This window comes from Solea solea, chromosome 11, assembly GCF_958295425.1.
Source record: "Solea solea chromosome 11, fSolSol10.1, whole genome shotgun sequence".
NCBI classification, from domain to species: Eukaryota; Metazoa; Chordata; class Actinopteri; order Pleuronectiformes; family Soleidae; genus Solea; species Solea solea.
The window spans coordinates 21,458,669-21,476,204 of NC_081144.1; the positions used below are offsets into that span (position 1 = coordinate 21,458,669).

Genomic DNA, 17,536 nt, shown 5'->3' on the forward strand with positions numbered 1-17,536 from the left:
TTTAAAAAGACCTGAATACACAGCAGGTAGCAGCAGTTGAAAAAAAAAATTCTGGGAAATTTTAATAATTGTGCAGTACTTTCATCATCTAAATGAGCCCGGTCAGTGACAAGGACTTGTTTAATTTTGAAAGTCTTTAACTCACACACTCACTCACTCACACTCATGTATGCTTCGCTTTAAACTGTGGCCGTGTCTGCTTACAATCACTACCTGTTCTGTACCGCAAGGCTACATTACCCCCACACACTACACACTTTCACAGTTGACTAAAAGACGTAGTTTTGCTGTTTTACAATAGTATAATATTGACATATTGAGTATAGTATATGAATTTAAAAATCGATATTATAATTTCATTATATTTTGCAATTATTATTACAAATATTTTTGTAATAGTAATTAATGACATCAGGAGGAATCTTCATAAGTGGACTTATCTGTAATTTTGCACTTGACTTGATTATTAAAAATAAGGAACAAATCCTTTTTTTACGCAACGGATGGCAACCCTACCAGAAACCCGATTTGTAGTCCACGTGCAAAAGTGCGGCTACTTCCTGCTACAACTATTTGTGCTTGCCAACCTCCACACTGCAAATACAGCAGCCCTAACTCTAACCCCTAAAGTGTATTTATTTATTTAATAATAACTACTCCAATAAATGATGATATTATTTCATTTAACAATCCCTGAAACTGTTGTAAATTGTTATGACAGGAAGTAGCCTGTTTCAACAGGAAGTAGCCTATTTCAACAGGAAGTAGCCTGTTTCAACAGGAAGTAGCTGCACTTAGCACAAGTTAGAAGGGTAGAACGATTTAAGTTTTAGGTAGCCACAGCAGCTTTAAGAAACCAGCGAAACATGCTAATGGTGTGCACCGTTTTGAGGTCCAGTTTGTCAAACATAAACAAGTCTACTGCTGCTAGCACTTTACCAAAAAAATGACCTGTGTGGCTAAAACTTATGCTAAAAATATTAGCATTACCTGATTTGATTCGACGGTGGTCGCCCTGCCACTTGGAAAGTGGAACAATTCTCAATTTCTGCACACAGTACAAGAAAACGGAGGAACAAATCCCATAATGCAGTTCGGCAACATGAGACACTCAAAGTGATCGAGCAGATATACACACGTGAGTATTCTCTGTATAATCTACGCAGTTGAAAGTAAAGCTATTCAATGTGAATGACCAAGATGATCAAGATGGTGGTCATGGGACATTAGTTAATGGGTCCAAATTTAAAGCTTTATTCCATAACATTTAATGAGAACACACAATGCTGGGGAAGCATCAGCTCAACATGACTCTGTAATTATCAGTATAGCAGTGTTTTGTTGATGTGTTGCTTGGCAACATTCCCGCGCTCCACACAGGACATAATAGGTTTTATGTCAATTCCGACAATTCCGAGGCAAAGAGGAAGCCCACACCGGCAACTAGTTAAGCAAGATAAAAAAGCAGCAACAGTTTGAGTTTTGTAGCTGAAATCACCAAGAACACCCACAAAGTTTTAGAAGGTAATTCTAGCAGTTTGATGTGAAAAACGCTTTGTGCAACAGTAGCGGTGCGGGTGGGGTGGTGCTGGATCCCTTACAACATATTGAGGCACTGGCAGTGTTTCTATTTACTCAGAATTCCTCATGGGGGTGACAGAAATAGGTTTTACTTGGAGAAAGTAGTCAGTAATGTATTGGGTCCAGTACACAGCTTTGTGGCTGCAGGTTTGCATTTAAAAAATAATGGACCCGTGCAGGATTCTGCCTCTGATGACGCCTGGTGGTACAGTATGTATAATAACCTGTGACAGCACAAAACCTCCTCGTAACACCCTGGAAGAACCAACTGCTTGTATGAATAATGAAATGATCCCCAGAAAGCCACAAGCCTTCCTGCAGTAGATTGAATCTTGCTTTGTGTCCAGGATCCTGGAGGAGGAAGTGGAGTGCACCAGTGGCCGGCTTTTACTGAAGGGCTTCAGGATGCAACTCTAATGGCCACCAAGGTTTCGACTCTCTCCACTCGTCCAGTCAATCCCGATAAATGTCAGGCTCATGGTCATGAATATGAACCCCAGGGCTGTGAAACACGCCGCCTGAAACCCAAAGTTGTTATTGTACAACGATCACTACCACAATTCTACTTCTAGCTGTCACATCCATTGTCTTTATTTTACCCACCTGAATCTTTGGTCTGGACTTCATGGGCTCCTGGTCAGTGGGGATGATGCGAATGTAAAACAGTCCAGGAAGGATGAATATCAGACTGGGAGCAGTGGTTGCTCCTGGAAACACAGAAGAAACACATTCTCATTGCATTGTAAAACACAATTTTCAGTTTTAAAGGTCCAGTGTGCATGTGTGAAGGTGGGCTTCAGGGCCGCCTGAGCCCTTGGTGCCTGGGCCTGGTTGGCCTGCTCAGTAATCCATGTCGCTAATTCTTACACACTGGACCTTGAAATAATCAAATAACACATCTACTAACAGGGTTTAATTGGAGCTTTGCTTCTAAGTCTATCGTCTCACCAATGATGCCAAAGATGTCACGAATGTTCGGAACAAAGATGACCAGCAGGTTGACAGCAAACAGCAGGACCACTGCTATGGCAATGTGACGGAGCCAGTGGAAGGGCTTCTCAGGAAACAGCAGCTGCAGGAGGGCACGGCGGATCTGACAGAGACACGGGCATAAACCAGGCTGCATGATAGTACTGACATAGTACAGGAATTATCAGCTCAATAAAACCTGGAACTTTCTGGATCTGTGTAATTCCTCCTTGCAACTGACCCTAAATTCATCCAGAATTGACTGATTTATTTCATTTAAAGCAGAAAGATAAAGCAATAGACAATGGATGGTTGTATATGCTGGTGCTGTAAAAAGCATCCAGACTAGCAAAGTTCCACTTTAAAATAAATTCAGCACAAACATGTAAATATACTATTGAATAGTTAGAAATCCATTGTATGTATAGTTCTAGTCATTTCCTTTTTCTACTCTTTTATTATGCCTCTCTCTCTTACTGTTTTTTACTATGACCTGGTCTAAATGTTACTACAATTTTGCTATTGCTAGCTTGCAAAAGCATTTCTCAATAATCATGTATTTCATTTTGTACAAAAACACTCAAACATTTCAGATGAATATATATACATAAATACATACATATATACACACACACATATGGGGTACTGTTTGTAAAGCAGCACAATAACTGTGCCTAAATGTTAACTGCTAAATCTAAATGTTAAATGTTAAATCTAAATGCTACGTATAATTCTAAATGAAAATAGATATGTTTATAACATAACATTGAGGTGTAACGTTTAATATTTAGATTTAACTACTGTATTCAATACATTTCTAAGTTAACAAATACTGTTGTAAATGTGCTAAAAAAATTACTAACATTGTTTGAAGATAAATGGGATAAATGTGTGAACTGTTGCAGTTATTTTCAGCATGTGCTGCTTCACAAACGGCACCCCATACACACATACAGATATATATATATTTATATATAATATATGTGTATATATATGGACATATATATGTGTATATATGTCCATATATATTTATATATAATATATGTGTGTGTATATATGTACATATATACATATATATGCACACATATATACTGTATGTACAGTATATACAGAGAGTGGAGAGGGAGAGTGCAGGTTAGATGGATAGAGTGTGTGAAAATCTTCTCACAGGAAACAAGACCACAGGTACAGTCAGAGTGACGGCTACTAGAACAGCCAGCCGCACACACAGGATCAGTGTGTCCAGAAGGTCCACCTTACTGTAGGTATGGAGGAGCTCTGTTTCTGTGCCTTCTGCATACACACATACACATACAGAATCTGTGATTTCCTACTGTCATTACAATGAGCTATTTTTGCAACTGGTAGACAGAGATATTGTCCTCACCGTAGAATGTGAGGTAACCAAAGGTGGCAGTGAAGAAGTACATGATGAACATCCCCAGGATGGAAACGTTACCGATATTCTGCATTCTTCTTTTGGTTGGGCTTTAAAGACAAGATGGCAGTTGATTTACCAAAATAGTGCACAAGGTCAAAAAAAAGAAGTGCAGCTATTGCTGTAGTATAATTTCAGGGAAGGGTTATACTTATACTGTATTTAAAGAGGCAACAGACAAGAATAACCCTGGGGTTTATGTAGCAGTTGCAAGATGTTGAAAAGGACATAGGCACTTTTCCCCAGAGCTGGTTGGTGTGTCATAATATACGACCGTGTGTGTGTAGATATCAGGTGAAGGCTATTTGATGAGGCATGTGTGCCCCTCCAAAATAAAATGTTGACTCTGTGCCAGCAGTCTCTTAAAGGGTAACTAAATCCCCTCTTGTGAGGCTGACTCCACCCAAATGCCAAGAAGTGGGCTGGGAGCTTAATGAGGAAGAGGAGGGAGGGAGAGTGTTGAGAAGGGCAAGGGGTGTGGCCTGGTAGTGAAATCTGGCTTTGACTTGCAGCTGTGTGGAAAATCCCCACTGAAGAGCCCTGCGAGTGAACACTCTCAATCACTCACACCACGCTTCCAGCAGGGGGAGAGAAAAAAGCAACATAGTGACAGCTCCAGGGTTTATTAAAAGGGGGAGGAGACTGGAATAAAAAGTCTCAAGTTTATTGGACAAGAAGGTGACAAATGCTTATAACAGGTATAAGCATTTGTCACCTTGCTGACCATGACTGGACTAATGCTGTTTTCACACCATTCACAACGTTATTTGAGATCATTTTGTACATTTTTGGCGCGATAGATGCGATGGGAGCACTGGCCCCAAGTCACAGAAGTCACAGGCATTTCTTTTCACCATCAGCCAAACCATTGTTGCACTCTCTGCAGAGAAGAAACCATCATTTTGTGTGGTTTCACAACACCATACTGAGCCGGACTCACCTTTAACTTTGGGAACTCGTCTCGCAAAAGTATCGCTGGAAGCGGCTCTCGTCCATACGGAACCCCCAAATTGAACATGAAACTTGCCACATTGGGTTCGTATGGTGTTGTGAAACCACACAAGGCGACGGTTTCTTCTCTGCAGACGTTTCAACAACAGATAAAGTATCGTACAGCTCCTAGTGTCCACACATAAAGACAAATGTTCACCCGAGCGGATTGGCCACAGCGTCAGCGCGATTTTGTCGCATCGCTGCAAGCCCAATCACGTCTATGCATTGACTTTGTATGTAAAGTTGTCGTGATAAATTTGTGTCGTGTCTGGTCATGTTAATGCATGTTATTGAAAATAAGGCACAGTAATATTGTGTACAATGTGGAGAAGATTTTGCGGGAATAAAACCCAACACACATTGGGAGAACATGCTAAGTGTTAGCTACCACAACACCAAGTGGCACAGTTATCCACCCCCGTCATGCAATAATCGCAATCAAAACAACGCCATTTTGGCAGGAAGTTGCATTGTTCAAACCCTTTGTACTTTTACCGGCTGTATTCATAAACAGTTGAAAATGGTGGATAGCTGTTGTGCCCCGTACTGTAAACAAAATTAGTCACGTGGCGTCTAGAGCTCTATATCCGCTGTAGCCTATGTGAAAGTCAAGAGTGTATTTTCAGTTTCACCAATGTGACAAACATCAGAAAGCAGCATATATCTTACTTGCTCAGTTCAGTGTAGATGGGAAGCACCTCAGGATGACACACAAAAGCAAAGGCCAGGATGGGGATGGTGTATGCTGTCTGCAAATTAAATGACATAGGAACTTCACTCGTGACATGATCTCTGGACCCTGATGCATTACCCCTCACCCCATATGACTCTTGACTTGCTGGTAGACAATCAAACAAGGTAGGAACTAAGACATTAAAGCAAAACAAGGCAGACAAAGACAAAACTAACAACACAACTGAAGCTGACACATGCTAATTAAACCTGAGACAGAATATTAAACTTCCAAATGAAAACCAACAAATCAAGAGTCAATGGGATCCAGTGGTTATGACAATTACGCTTTTCGCCATGAGTGAATGAACACAGGCAGTCATATTCCCTGTGTCCTATGATGCATTCACAACAGTTGACATGCAATTTGTGTTTTTGTATGTTGAATTCAGGAAATTCATGTCTGACCTCTTGTTTGATGGTGAAGTATTTGGGAGTGCACGTGTCTTCTGGGACGACGGAAATCACTGAGTGGTTACCAAACACTTCCAGAGGGCAAGGGATTTGGAATTTCTTGTAGATGACCTGATGTGACACACAGAGTATTTAATGTCATGTCAGCACACAGTCTGTACTAGGTTTCATTGGGACTGTCAAAATTCTACAATTTGTTTCATAAGAAAACTTTAGGAATTTTACCCCCAGATTCCTCACAAAGGCTGTATCTTTTTATCCCAAATTCTGATATCGGTTGGAACTTTGCGGTGTACAGGTTTCAAACTTTAAATCAGAGTTCAAAATATACAGCCTAGAAGCCCATCACAATGTCTGAGTTAATTTCCATGGACTCACTTGTAAGCTTAGCCATCACAGACAGACAGGTAACGCAATGAGTGATCTACCAGGAACAATGTCGGGGGATTGACTGAATAACATGTCATATTTGTTCAAACTTGATTTTTGAAAGCCCTACTCACCACTATGAGAAAGAAAACCATGCAGGAAAGCGAGAATCCACTGGTGTAACCGAGATATCCTGCAGAATGCAAAAAAAAAAAAACACTTTAAACACATCCCGTATGAGCTCTTCAACTTTGTTTGTTGAGTATGATTTCATATCAAGTGACTTACCCAGGTGTTTCATCAGGGCCAGCGGGAGGATGACGCAGGCAGAGACAATCATGATGAGGTAGTTTCCATTCATAAACCAGTTGCTGGGTTCACAACGAGACACACAAATAAAGATAAAGGTTACGACTGTAGTGTAAAAGAACACAGATTTGCACCTGTATCTGTAATGGACACACAAATGAAACTGATGAGTTACAGAGTTTTTCAACAGTACTTACTCCAAGCTGGTCGTCTCGCCAAGAAAGGCTTGGATAACTAATGGTAATTCATATTTCACAATGAACAGGTAGCTGGACATGGCTGCAGGGGAAAGAAGACATAGACACAAACATGTTCCCATAAACAGTGAAGTCCTACACCTGCTCATAGGACATGTACATTTCATCGATCTCACCTACTAACAAGCGTCTCACCTCCAATGTTGTGTAGTGTTATGATGACAGCTGCCATGATCTTCCCTGGATGACCGAACGCTCTAAGACCAAGCTGCTCGTAGGCACGAATACCTGATGAGACCATCACACAATAGTTTGAAACTTTGAAGGATTAATAAACTGCCTATGCATACAAAAATAGCTTAAACATACACAGACACCAGCCTTCAAAAGTATTAATATCTGAAATATAATGAAGGGCCTTATCTAGGAGCTATTTATATGAACACTTTTTTTTTTTTTTAAAGCAACATTAAATGGTGAAGTTTCATGTTGCATTAATGTGTAAATATGAAAGGCCCATTCTGGGGCAAAAGGAAGTTAAGTGTACTGTATATAATTAATTCATATAATTAATCCAACGCTATGAGAAAAGAAAGAATATAACGCAGCCTTACCCACAACTCCAGCACTGCTTAGCAACAGATGGATGGAATAACAGGAAAGAAAAGCAATGCACATCAACAGGATCCTGCAAAATAAAAGAGATATATTAAGTACATGTCATATCATTACTGGTGCACCTTACATGCAGATTTGTCCGGAAGTCATCCAAAAACAATGATTTGGAGACTTTGGAGATATGTGTTTTAATGAGCCAATAAAAAAGACATTTGATCATCGTTTAAAAGTTTGATTTGACTGAGAAGGTCATAGATGGTGCACATGGTGCACTGCAGCCTTAAGTCACCAAATCCCGCATGACCATGTTGGACTCATGCTTCCTGAAAGCATCTTAGAGCTCAGATAATCTCAGTTTATAGACTTAGTCAAAGAGGAAGTCAGTGTAGCCATGGAATGAGCCTATTACCATGACAACAAACAGTAAACATACAGGAGATTCCAGTTATGCCACTGGAAAGTAACACGTCACCATTTCCATCCAGAACAGTCGCGTCAAAAACACCTACAGTCGATGTCCAGGAGTGTTGTGCAATATTTGCTTTGTGCTTTTTTTGTGTGTGTCTTTACGTCCGTGTGTACATGTGCAGTACTCACAGGAAAAGCACGATGCCAGTGTTGGACATGGCGTACGACAGACCCAGAATGCCACTGCCCATGATGGCGTTGCTTAGGTTGAACACAGACATTCCAAATGATGTTTTACCTTCAAACTGAAATAGACATTAAGTCAAATTACCTTTGAAGAGTCTATAATGGAAACTGAATCAAACATGTTTTCATATACTTGTTACATATAAATAGTATAAATAACATAATATATCAGCGTATAAATAGCACAGGGGTGATTCCAACCTTCCTATTTCAAAAAGGAAGCAAATTCAACATTTACGACGGAAGTCAAAACTGAGACTGACATCATCCCCGAGTTCAGCACATTCCAGTTGAGAAGTGGGGGAAAAAACACAAGACACAGACGTATCTCAGGCTAGCCATCGTTAGCTATTATTAGCAACATGCCAGGCAGATACTTGGGGATAGTTAAGGGCCCTAATTAGCTTCTTTAACTGGGGCCCGCCATAGTCTAGGATAACCTAAAAACGTAGTACTTGTACGACTGATTTACTGTGAAACAAATGTGTCAGAAATGCTATTAACTTTAACGGTAAAAGTAGCAGTATTTGAACATTGGAAGCCATCGTAGAATCCCATGTCGGGGTGCTGTGTTCCATTTGAGGTCGGAACTTGGAATTTCCGAGGTCATGGGCTTTCCTTCAACCTGAATGCCCCCCTGAACTCAGATTTCCAACTCAGAAACTCGTTAGTTAGGATTCTTGCCCCAAACTAGACATGTTGCTACGCCGTTGTGTGCCCAAAATACAATGTAATCGACTGCTATTGCTAACAATGGCTAATAATAACAAGCCAAAGAGATCCGTTTGCATCCACGTTTTGTTCTGTTGAAAATGTTGAACATTTGGTGACCTCAGAAATTCCAACTACAATTGGAATGCACCGTGTGTATACTCACATCTGTGAACTGGGTTCTCTTTGGTGTAAGAGTCATGTGCTGCAAGAGGGTTGCTTTCTCTGGTGGGAGTCTGCAAACACCGATTTCAAATAACAAATAAAACTCTTTTTCAGTTTTAGAATCTGAGTATATTTCCTATATTTTTTCTATATGCTGAAACAGCACAGTGGGACATGCATACTGTACTTACCCTCCCTCCACAGATACGTCAGCGTCATGGTGGTTATTACCATTTGGCAGCTTCTGCATTTCCATTCTTGTGACAGGTTCCGGAGGCTGTTATATCTTCAAATAGATTCAACTTTGCAAGAGGAATAGAAAGGGAATCTGAGAAAAGAAGAAACACACACAGAGATATACAAATCAATAATAAAGATTTGCTTTTTAAATGCATCGTACGCAATATTAAATCCTTGCAGTCTGGCCTTCAGGATAGCCCTGGTTCTTCCTACACTTATATCAACACTGTCTATTGAGATATGGCCACACAGTGATGCAATGGCTAGCAATGTTGCAGCAAGACGGACACCACTTCAAATCCTGGGTAGACCAACAAACTGAAATTAGATTGTTTATATATACATATCTATAAACAAGGTATTTATATAGAGCTCATTGAGTTTGTTTCTGTACCATAACCTTGTTCCCCTTGTTCCCCTTTAATGGGAACAAGTGTTTAAAGGTAGGGTGGGAGATCATTTTCTGGGGCATTTTTTTTACTGTATTACCTAAAGTCCTCTTCACACTCCTATTGTAGCCAATTAATAAATGCATTGACACAAAAATTAAAAGTGTCAGTCACACGTGGAACAGACAGGCCTGTAAAAAAAGCCATCCAATCATATCGAGCGGCCCGAACAAATGAATTGGATCCGTGTTTGTCTTTGACACGTTAGGACATATGTACTAATGAATGTTGAATGTTTTCTTTGTGAGCTTTTCTTGATCTACAGACTCACCACAAATTAACCTTGAAAGACAGTGAATGTATGTTCAGACACTGATGCTTTTGGACAATATACTGTTCTTTCTGTTTTGTTTAACGTAGACATTTTTCTTGCTTCCTGTTTTATTTTGTACTTCTTTCTAGTATATGTGCCTTGTTCAGTTTTACTTCCTGTCCTGTTCCCCTCCTGATTGTCTGCCCCGCCCTAATGCTAATCACCTGTGTTTGATTAGCCCCGCCTCTCTGTGCTCCGTTCTCCCCTCTGTGCCACATTTTGAAGCTCCTTATGCTGTTTTATTTTTTTACCGTTTTAATTTGTGTGTTTAGTTGTTTTATTTAAAAGACTCTTTTTCTTTTCATTCTCCTCCACTGTGTAAAACGTGACACTCTTGCAATCTTGTTATAATGGATTCATTCAAGGGCATCACGTAAGAGAAGAAAAGGATGTTTTCACAATCACATTGTGTTTAACCCCAGGTCAGGTTTCAAAGTACAACTCTGAGCTTCATGTTTGGTTTGAATGTAGGAAAAAACAAGCACTGCTGTATCAACCACACACACACACACACACACACACACACTCTCTCTCCAGGTTACACTGACAACATCTGGTTTTAACTGATAATGTCTTGTAATAAGTGACAGCATTTAATTAAAAATAAAAAATATATATTTTTAAATCTTCAATATGTAACTTTTGGCGAAAAAAAAAAAAGTATTGTTGTTGATGTTAATATTTGGAAGATTTGTGAACAAAAATGATGTGACATTATTTGTATGTTGCATCTCTTCATCTGAAATCAATACTATCAGACCTGACTGAGGGAGCGTTTGTATGTATACAGCAGTGGTGCAGAGGTTTTTTGAGCGGTAGAATTCACTTCTGAAGCTTTTTTGCGGGCACATTTTTGTGTTTTCAAACTCCAACCTCACTTTACTGGCACAATGTTGCTGTTCCATCTGTCTTCACATAGAACCAATTCACTTCCTGTGTGCAGTGTAGAAAATGTCTCCAGGTGATAATACAGATCTGAACACCGCTTTAATGATATACAGTTGTGTGCACTGGATAGACACTTGTTTATATTAAAAAGTTACACGCAAACATCTTTATTTGCAGGATGTTTGAGGAGTGTTTTATTAAATCTGACTCCAGCATGAGATCTAGCTCACCAGACTGCAAACTGTTTAGATATAGTGTACATTTATATTTGTCATCAAATAAGTGAGTCCGAATAGATTCAAATTCTGCTTGGCAAGCAAAAAAGCCCATGACTGAAAAGCACCAGCATGGCTGTATTGATAAGATGAACGAGAAAAGCCTGATAAGTTCCATTTGTGTATCTGACCTGTGGGCCCCAGACATGACAGACAGTCTGATAACAGCTGAGAATGACCTCCCTCCTCAAACATGACTGAGTCCTGAAACATTGACATTTTGTACAGTAGTTGTAACCTGGACTGGATTAGTAAATAGTGATGTTTCAGGCCTTTTTTTTCCATTAGGGGACATTTTTTAACCAGGTCATTGCCCTATTATGAGCCTCTTATAACCCTTTATATCAACAGTTGGGTCAGCTCTAGGGGGACAGCCATTTTAGACCACCATGTTTTTACAATAGACCACAATGGACACACTAAATATCTTTTGATGCTAACTGAAGGCTACACAGTTTCTCCAGAAGACTTTGAAGGGAAGGATGAGCTGGAGGATACTCAGCTGCAACATGCAACTCCACCAATAAATGTTGCTATATTTTACGCGCTGTTCCTTTAATTAATTTGGGTGTAACCGATATTAAATAAATATTTATAACTTTTTGTCAATATTTTTATTTCAGTGTATATTTGATGCACATTTTAGTCAATAAATCATAAGAGAAATGCTGGAATAAATGTTTGTTGAGCCAAAAAAGATCCAATCTCTAGTCAACACTGGTTTCTCAGAGATTAATTTGAACCCTTTGAATTACTGAGAAACTGTTTTTCACAACATAGTACTGGAAACGTTCAGTGTTTGCTAGACTTCATGCTGAAAACAAGTCAATTAATAACTGTAAATTGAAGATTGGGGGACTAATAGTTGTGTTCGTCACAGATAATCTTAATTCGCAATCCTGTGTTTAAAATGTGTCAAAAATCATATGTAGTCTGATGAAGGGTTTAAAGTTCCTGACTGTTATTCAGTTAAATTCCCACAACTTAACTTGCCCTCAGGGAGCAATTAAAGACACATAATATGGATCACAAAACAAGTCACTTATGTTCAAAACAAGTTAAAAATGAGAGTCACACAAACAAACAAAAAATAACATACAGTAGTCGCAGTATTTACATATGCTGCAAATGGTTTGTGGTGTAAGGTGCAGCGGCGTGGTCAGTGCAATCTTCCAGGAATAGAATAAAAAAAATAAATGTGCTGACAATATTTAGATGAGGCGCAAAATGAGGTCGATGTGGTTTGTCTGTGAGAAGACATGTCGCAGCGTGGTTAGTGCAAAGTCCATCAGCTCATTATCACTCACCATCGTAACTGATTTTAGTTGAACTTGGATTAATGACAAGGAGAAAGTTTTTTCCCATTCAGGAACAAATCGATCCCTGTTTCTCAATTCAACAATGACAGGAGAGTAAACAAAATTCAAAGTCAAACTGTTTAACGTGGCCGTCTGCCCACCTGACACTATCGGATTTTGTGATGCAGGTTCACCCACCCATCGTCTGCACCAATCACACTCAAGGCCACGCTTTTTACTCAAATACAGCAGCAAACAGAAAGTTGTATTAATGACACCCGCTGTGCTGAACTTGCATTCTGGGGGGCAAAAAAATAAAAATATGTCACAAACCCAAGTAAAATTGTGCAAGAAAAAAAAAAAAACAGGCCACATAGTGTGTGAAAAGTTACAGCATTCAGTGTTAAATACCACTATGTGTCAACGCCATGGAAACAAGCTAATATTAAATATTCTGAAAATGAGGACACTGAAAATGTTTCTTAGTAAGATAAAGTTAGATATCAATAAAGATGAGTCAATATGAATATGTAATATATATGTACATATATACATACATATATATATATATATATATATATATATACCTCTGTTAAGAGTTCATAGTGCTTTTGGTGGTGTTACTTGTAGTAAGCAGTAAAACAAGTACTTGAACCTGATATATAATATTACACATCTGCTACAAAGGTTTTTTCTTTTTTTCAATATATAAGTAAATGTAGTACTTTTATTTCAAGTGCTATTTTTTATTATAAAAAGATTGAATGGGGGGGATACGTGCACGTGTGCGCATGATTCTGTTGCTTTCTTTGGTCTCGTGTTTGTTGATGTGTTATGTTCTCTGTGATTGTTGTGCAAAGCACCTTGACTTTTTCCTCCGTTTGAAATGTGATATATATGAATAAAGCTGACTTGACTTTTCTCTCCAAATTTCAAACATGCATCTTCAATAGAAACAAACAAACAACAAAAACAATCCCTATCAGAATCAGAATCAGAAATGACTTACTATACTAAGATATTAACTAAGGTAAAATACACTAAAAAAGAATAAAGATTATATGCAATAAAATATGTACCTCTGTGTCAAATATACAAGAACTGCATAAATAATTACCATAAATTGTCTAGTATTAAGTGAACTGCGTGTAAAGTGTGGAAATGTGCAACTGCTGCACAATTACACACAAAAGCACATCTGTAATACCCTGTATGTGCGATATTGTCGCATAATATAGTTAACATGTTTTTTTTTTATTTAACCATATCACAATCAGTTTTTTTGAGCTCACTTTAGAGGTACATAATTACACAGGTAATCAAAAAACAAACAAAGTCCATTTTTCAGTGACACAGTCTTTCATCAGTGTTTGAACAGTGAGCAGCACACGAGAAAGCTGCACCACCAAGTTCTTGGAAATCCTAGAGCAACTAGCGGAGCAGGAATCACAACAGTAAATGACCTGGGTAACAGTAAACAATTGAATCTGTTTCTGCAAATGTCATTTAATCAGTAACTAATTCCCTTTCTAAGATAACATTTCTGGAGAAGCTTCTTGGATTAAATGACATTTGAAGAACAATGACCTCAATGGATAAGAATCTACACAGACATGCATTTCTGTTTGTTTCCCCCCGTGCTCCCCGCGTAAAAACAATACACATTTATGCACCAGAGTGACTTCCCTGCCACACAAAAACTCTTAACACCTAACGCCCTTAATGCGTCTGCAGATTCAGCAAAGTTGGTGAATAGATTGAACAGAGTTCTGCTCTTATTCCTGCTCTCTAAACTTTCTCCAGTGGTCAAACCACGTGGCAGCACCGTTATTCCAACTCAGCCAAAATAACAGAGTGACTTACCTCCAGACACAGGTCCAGGTGACTCTGAAGCAGTGGAAGAACCTGTGTGGTGAAGTCCAGATTACAGGAGGTGATAGTTTGGGGCAGGGGAAGATAACAAAAAAAAACCCCACTGGCTCGGTTTTTTTGGAGGCCAGCAGAGCAGCACAGACTGTCCCGGGGAGAGGTGGGGAAGAGGAAACCAAATGTGGGAGCAGGCAGTGAAGAGGGAGGGCTCCTGCAACCCACAGTTTCAAGTTTCTTGTGATGTCACATGTGTTGGATTGCTGTGTGGGGAGTTCTCTGGGCTCCTGCTTACAGTACACACTGGGCCTGTTAAACTGTTTCAGCTCTGTTTCCACTGTGTGTTTGAGGAACGGGGGGGCGGGGGGAGATATGATCAGCACACGGTTACATAAGAGGCTGCAGCTGCTGGCAGGCAACTGTACATTAGATGCAAACAGGAAAAGGTCTTCTATACTTCTACTCGCTCCCGTTCCACAGAATGGTGGACATAGACCAGCTTTCCTCCGTGTCCTCAGTGTCCAAGGCGGAATGGGTCTACATATAGTCCAGCAAACACACATTACCGTGGATATTTTGGGAGTTAAATGGAGCAGTTTCAGTTTATTCAGTCTGTCTGTCTGTCACCTTGGGACAAAAAAAAACCAACCCTATGCTTCACAAGAAAAGGGAAAACTTATTTTCTCACAGCTCCTCCATCTTCACACCCCATCCCGAGCAAACAACCCAGAGGTGTCAAACTCAGACGACGTGGAGGTCAACGAGTGTACAGTCTGGTCAAGAGGAGGAAAAAAAGTGGAAAAAAACAAGTGTTCAGCAGCGGGTGGGCGATATGAGTTTAGCACAATAATCCATCCTAATATCGCAATAAAGCTATGCATGATGATTTTCGCAGAATTTCAAAGTAAAAGTACTTGTTTTGATATGGAATGGTGTATATTTCACAATAAAAGCATATTTATGACGCAAAATAAATCTATTAATATCAAAAACAGAGAAATCTAAAATCTAAATCTAAAAGTTTATCAATTTAATGTAATACATTTAATAATGTGATAATTAAAACTAAATGCCTTATTATGACTATTGTAAAAATGTAGCTAACTAACATATTCACCAGTCTGACACCTCTGAAATAACCGGTTGCTTTTGAATGTGCCTAAATCCTAAAATCTGCCTCCACTTACAAACATTAAATCACTTTTATAGACCTCTTCCCCCGGGCCTTCACTTTAGCTTTAGAATATTTTACCCAGACTTATGTAATTAGACTTTTAAGTCAGGGTTTCTCATACCCTGCACATTTTACACGATTCCCTGCTCCGACACGTCTGATTTAAAATGGTCGGCTCTTCATCAAGCTCTTCAAAAGCCTGGTAACGGCTCATTCATGTAAATCAGGTGCGTTGGAGCGAGGAAACGTGTAAAATATGCTGATTACCAAATAGTCCCAGTCGTGTTGCACCTGTGTGAACTGAAAGACGTGGACAGAGGGATAAATGACTTATAATGAAGATAATGTACTTCTACTGTTTTTGGTTCCAGAAACACCTCATCTCACCAAAACAAGAAAAGGAAAACTTATTTCCACATGTATTTGCATTTAAAAAAAAACGTAACATGCATGAACACTTGATGGTCGAGTTTTGAATTTACTACATCAGTGTTTATTTGATGCTTAGTAAGACGAAGAGTCCCACACACCTCTGAACACTAATTGCATCGTTTCGCTCACTTTGTTCACGCGCTTGAATTCAAAATACAACACAATGAGCACTAATTAGTCTCACACACGCTGCACCTGTGCAAACACTTCAATCAAAGAGTAGAAAAGTGGCGTGCAGTTGTGTAAAACGCAAACCTTACACTTATGTCCACATACTTGTATGCATAAATTAATATATATATATATGTATATATATGTACTTTTAAGGGTTTAATACCACTGTATTTTGTGTTATTGATGCTCTGTGAGACACACAATAGTGTGTTGTTGTGGTGGAGAGAATCAGTTTGATGTGTGTGTGTGTGTGTGTCACATCAGTTGTTTTAATCATAGGTTTTTACTTTTATTTTGAAATACTCACCACTTTCTCTCCTTCACTTCCTGATGGTGGTCTCTTCCCGCCCCAGTGACTCTGATTACTTACACATGTTACTCATTCACTCACTCTTCACTAGTATTTAAGCTCACTTTACATCCCAGTCCTGACCGCATGTCTGTGTTCAGTCCGTATGTTTATTGTTTATTGCTCACAGGCGTTGTAATTATGTGTCGATGAGTTTACAGCTATATATGTTGGCATTAAGAGATTGAGGAAATGTTCTCTCCTTCCGAAACACACACTCAAAGAGCATGTGTGCACAGAGACTACGCTCAGATGACTAGCTGCGTTTAAAACTGCTATTCAGATCAAATTTGAGTATTTCGTATTCATCTCAAATACCTTTTTGCTTTATCAAGAGCAACAGAATAGTGTGAGATATGTCTGATAAAATATACATCGTTCCCCTCCACTGTTTGATTTTGCCACACTGTTTGTGCAGGTTGAAGACAACAATTTGAAGGTATATTGAAGAACCACCAGGGGGCGACTCTGTGAGTCATTTTGAATGGAAGTCTACAGGAAAATGACTTAATTTTAACATGAGTTATAGGCGTAATCACTAGTTTTAGCAGTTCTTCAATGGAACATGATGTCAATTTTGTAAATGATGTTCCCATTTAGAGGAAAATAGAAGGTAAAATACGGCGCGCCATATGAGTGCCGTAGTGTGAACACAGATTTGAAAATCAGATTTCCGTGTGGGGCCTGGTAACCTGAACACTGCAAGAGATTTGTCACAAAAAGAGCCGTGAATACAAGTAGGATGTTAAATATAAAGAACATAAAAAATGCTTCAAGTATTGCAATCTGTACCACAATCAATGGCTTATCTGTGTAACTGCATTAAACTCCTCCATCAGTTCAGATTTTCTATTTTTAATTGTGTTTATTTCTAAGGACATGCTTAAATAAACCCTTTTGAATCACTGTAGCAATACAGAGGATCATC

At 39.1% G+C, this 17,536-nt stretch overlaps 1 protein-coding gene across 1 annotated transcript; it reads right to left on the minus strand.

The window, feature by feature from the left end:
- Positions 1–647: 647 nt before the first annotated feature.
- On the minus strand, positions 648–14,743 carry LOC131468490 (sodium-coupled neutral amino acid transporter 3-like). Its single transcript, XM_058642805.1, has 16 exons — positions 14,477–14,743; positions 9,342–9,478; positions 9,152–9,221; positions 8,218–8,333; positions 7,617–7,690; positions 7,198–7,290; positions 7,003–7,084; positions 6,785–6,867; positions 6,631–6,689; positions 6,122–6,238; positions 5,651–5,730; positions 3,938–4,038; positions 3,719–3,843; positions 2,530–2,674; positions 2,185–2,288; positions 648–2,099 (listed from the first exon to the last, which is right to left on the minus strand). The coding sequence occupies exons 2-16, from the start codon at positions 9,404–9,406 to the stop codon at positions 1,995–1,997; spliced, it is 1,419 nt and encodes a 472-aa protein (XP_058498788.1). The 5' UTR covers positions 9,407–9,478; positions 14,477–14,743; the 3' UTR covers positions 648–1,994.
- Positions 14,744–17,536: the final 2,793 nt, after the last annotated feature.

Excerpts from the sequence above, each read along its gene's own strand:
- LOC131468490 (XM_058642805.1), bottom strand. The coding sequence starts at position 9,406 with ATGGAAATGCAGAAGCTGCCAAATGGTAATAACCACCATGACGCTGAC. Across the intron at positions 9,222-9,341 it reads GACGTATCTGTGGAGGGAGG|ACTCCCACCAGAGAAAGCAA; the intron begins GTAAGTACAGTA and ends CGGTGTTTGCAG. Across the intron at positions 7,085-7,197 it reads AACACTACACAACATTGGAG|CCATGTCCAGCTACCTGTTC; the intron begins GTGAGACGCTTG and ends TTTCCCCTGCAG.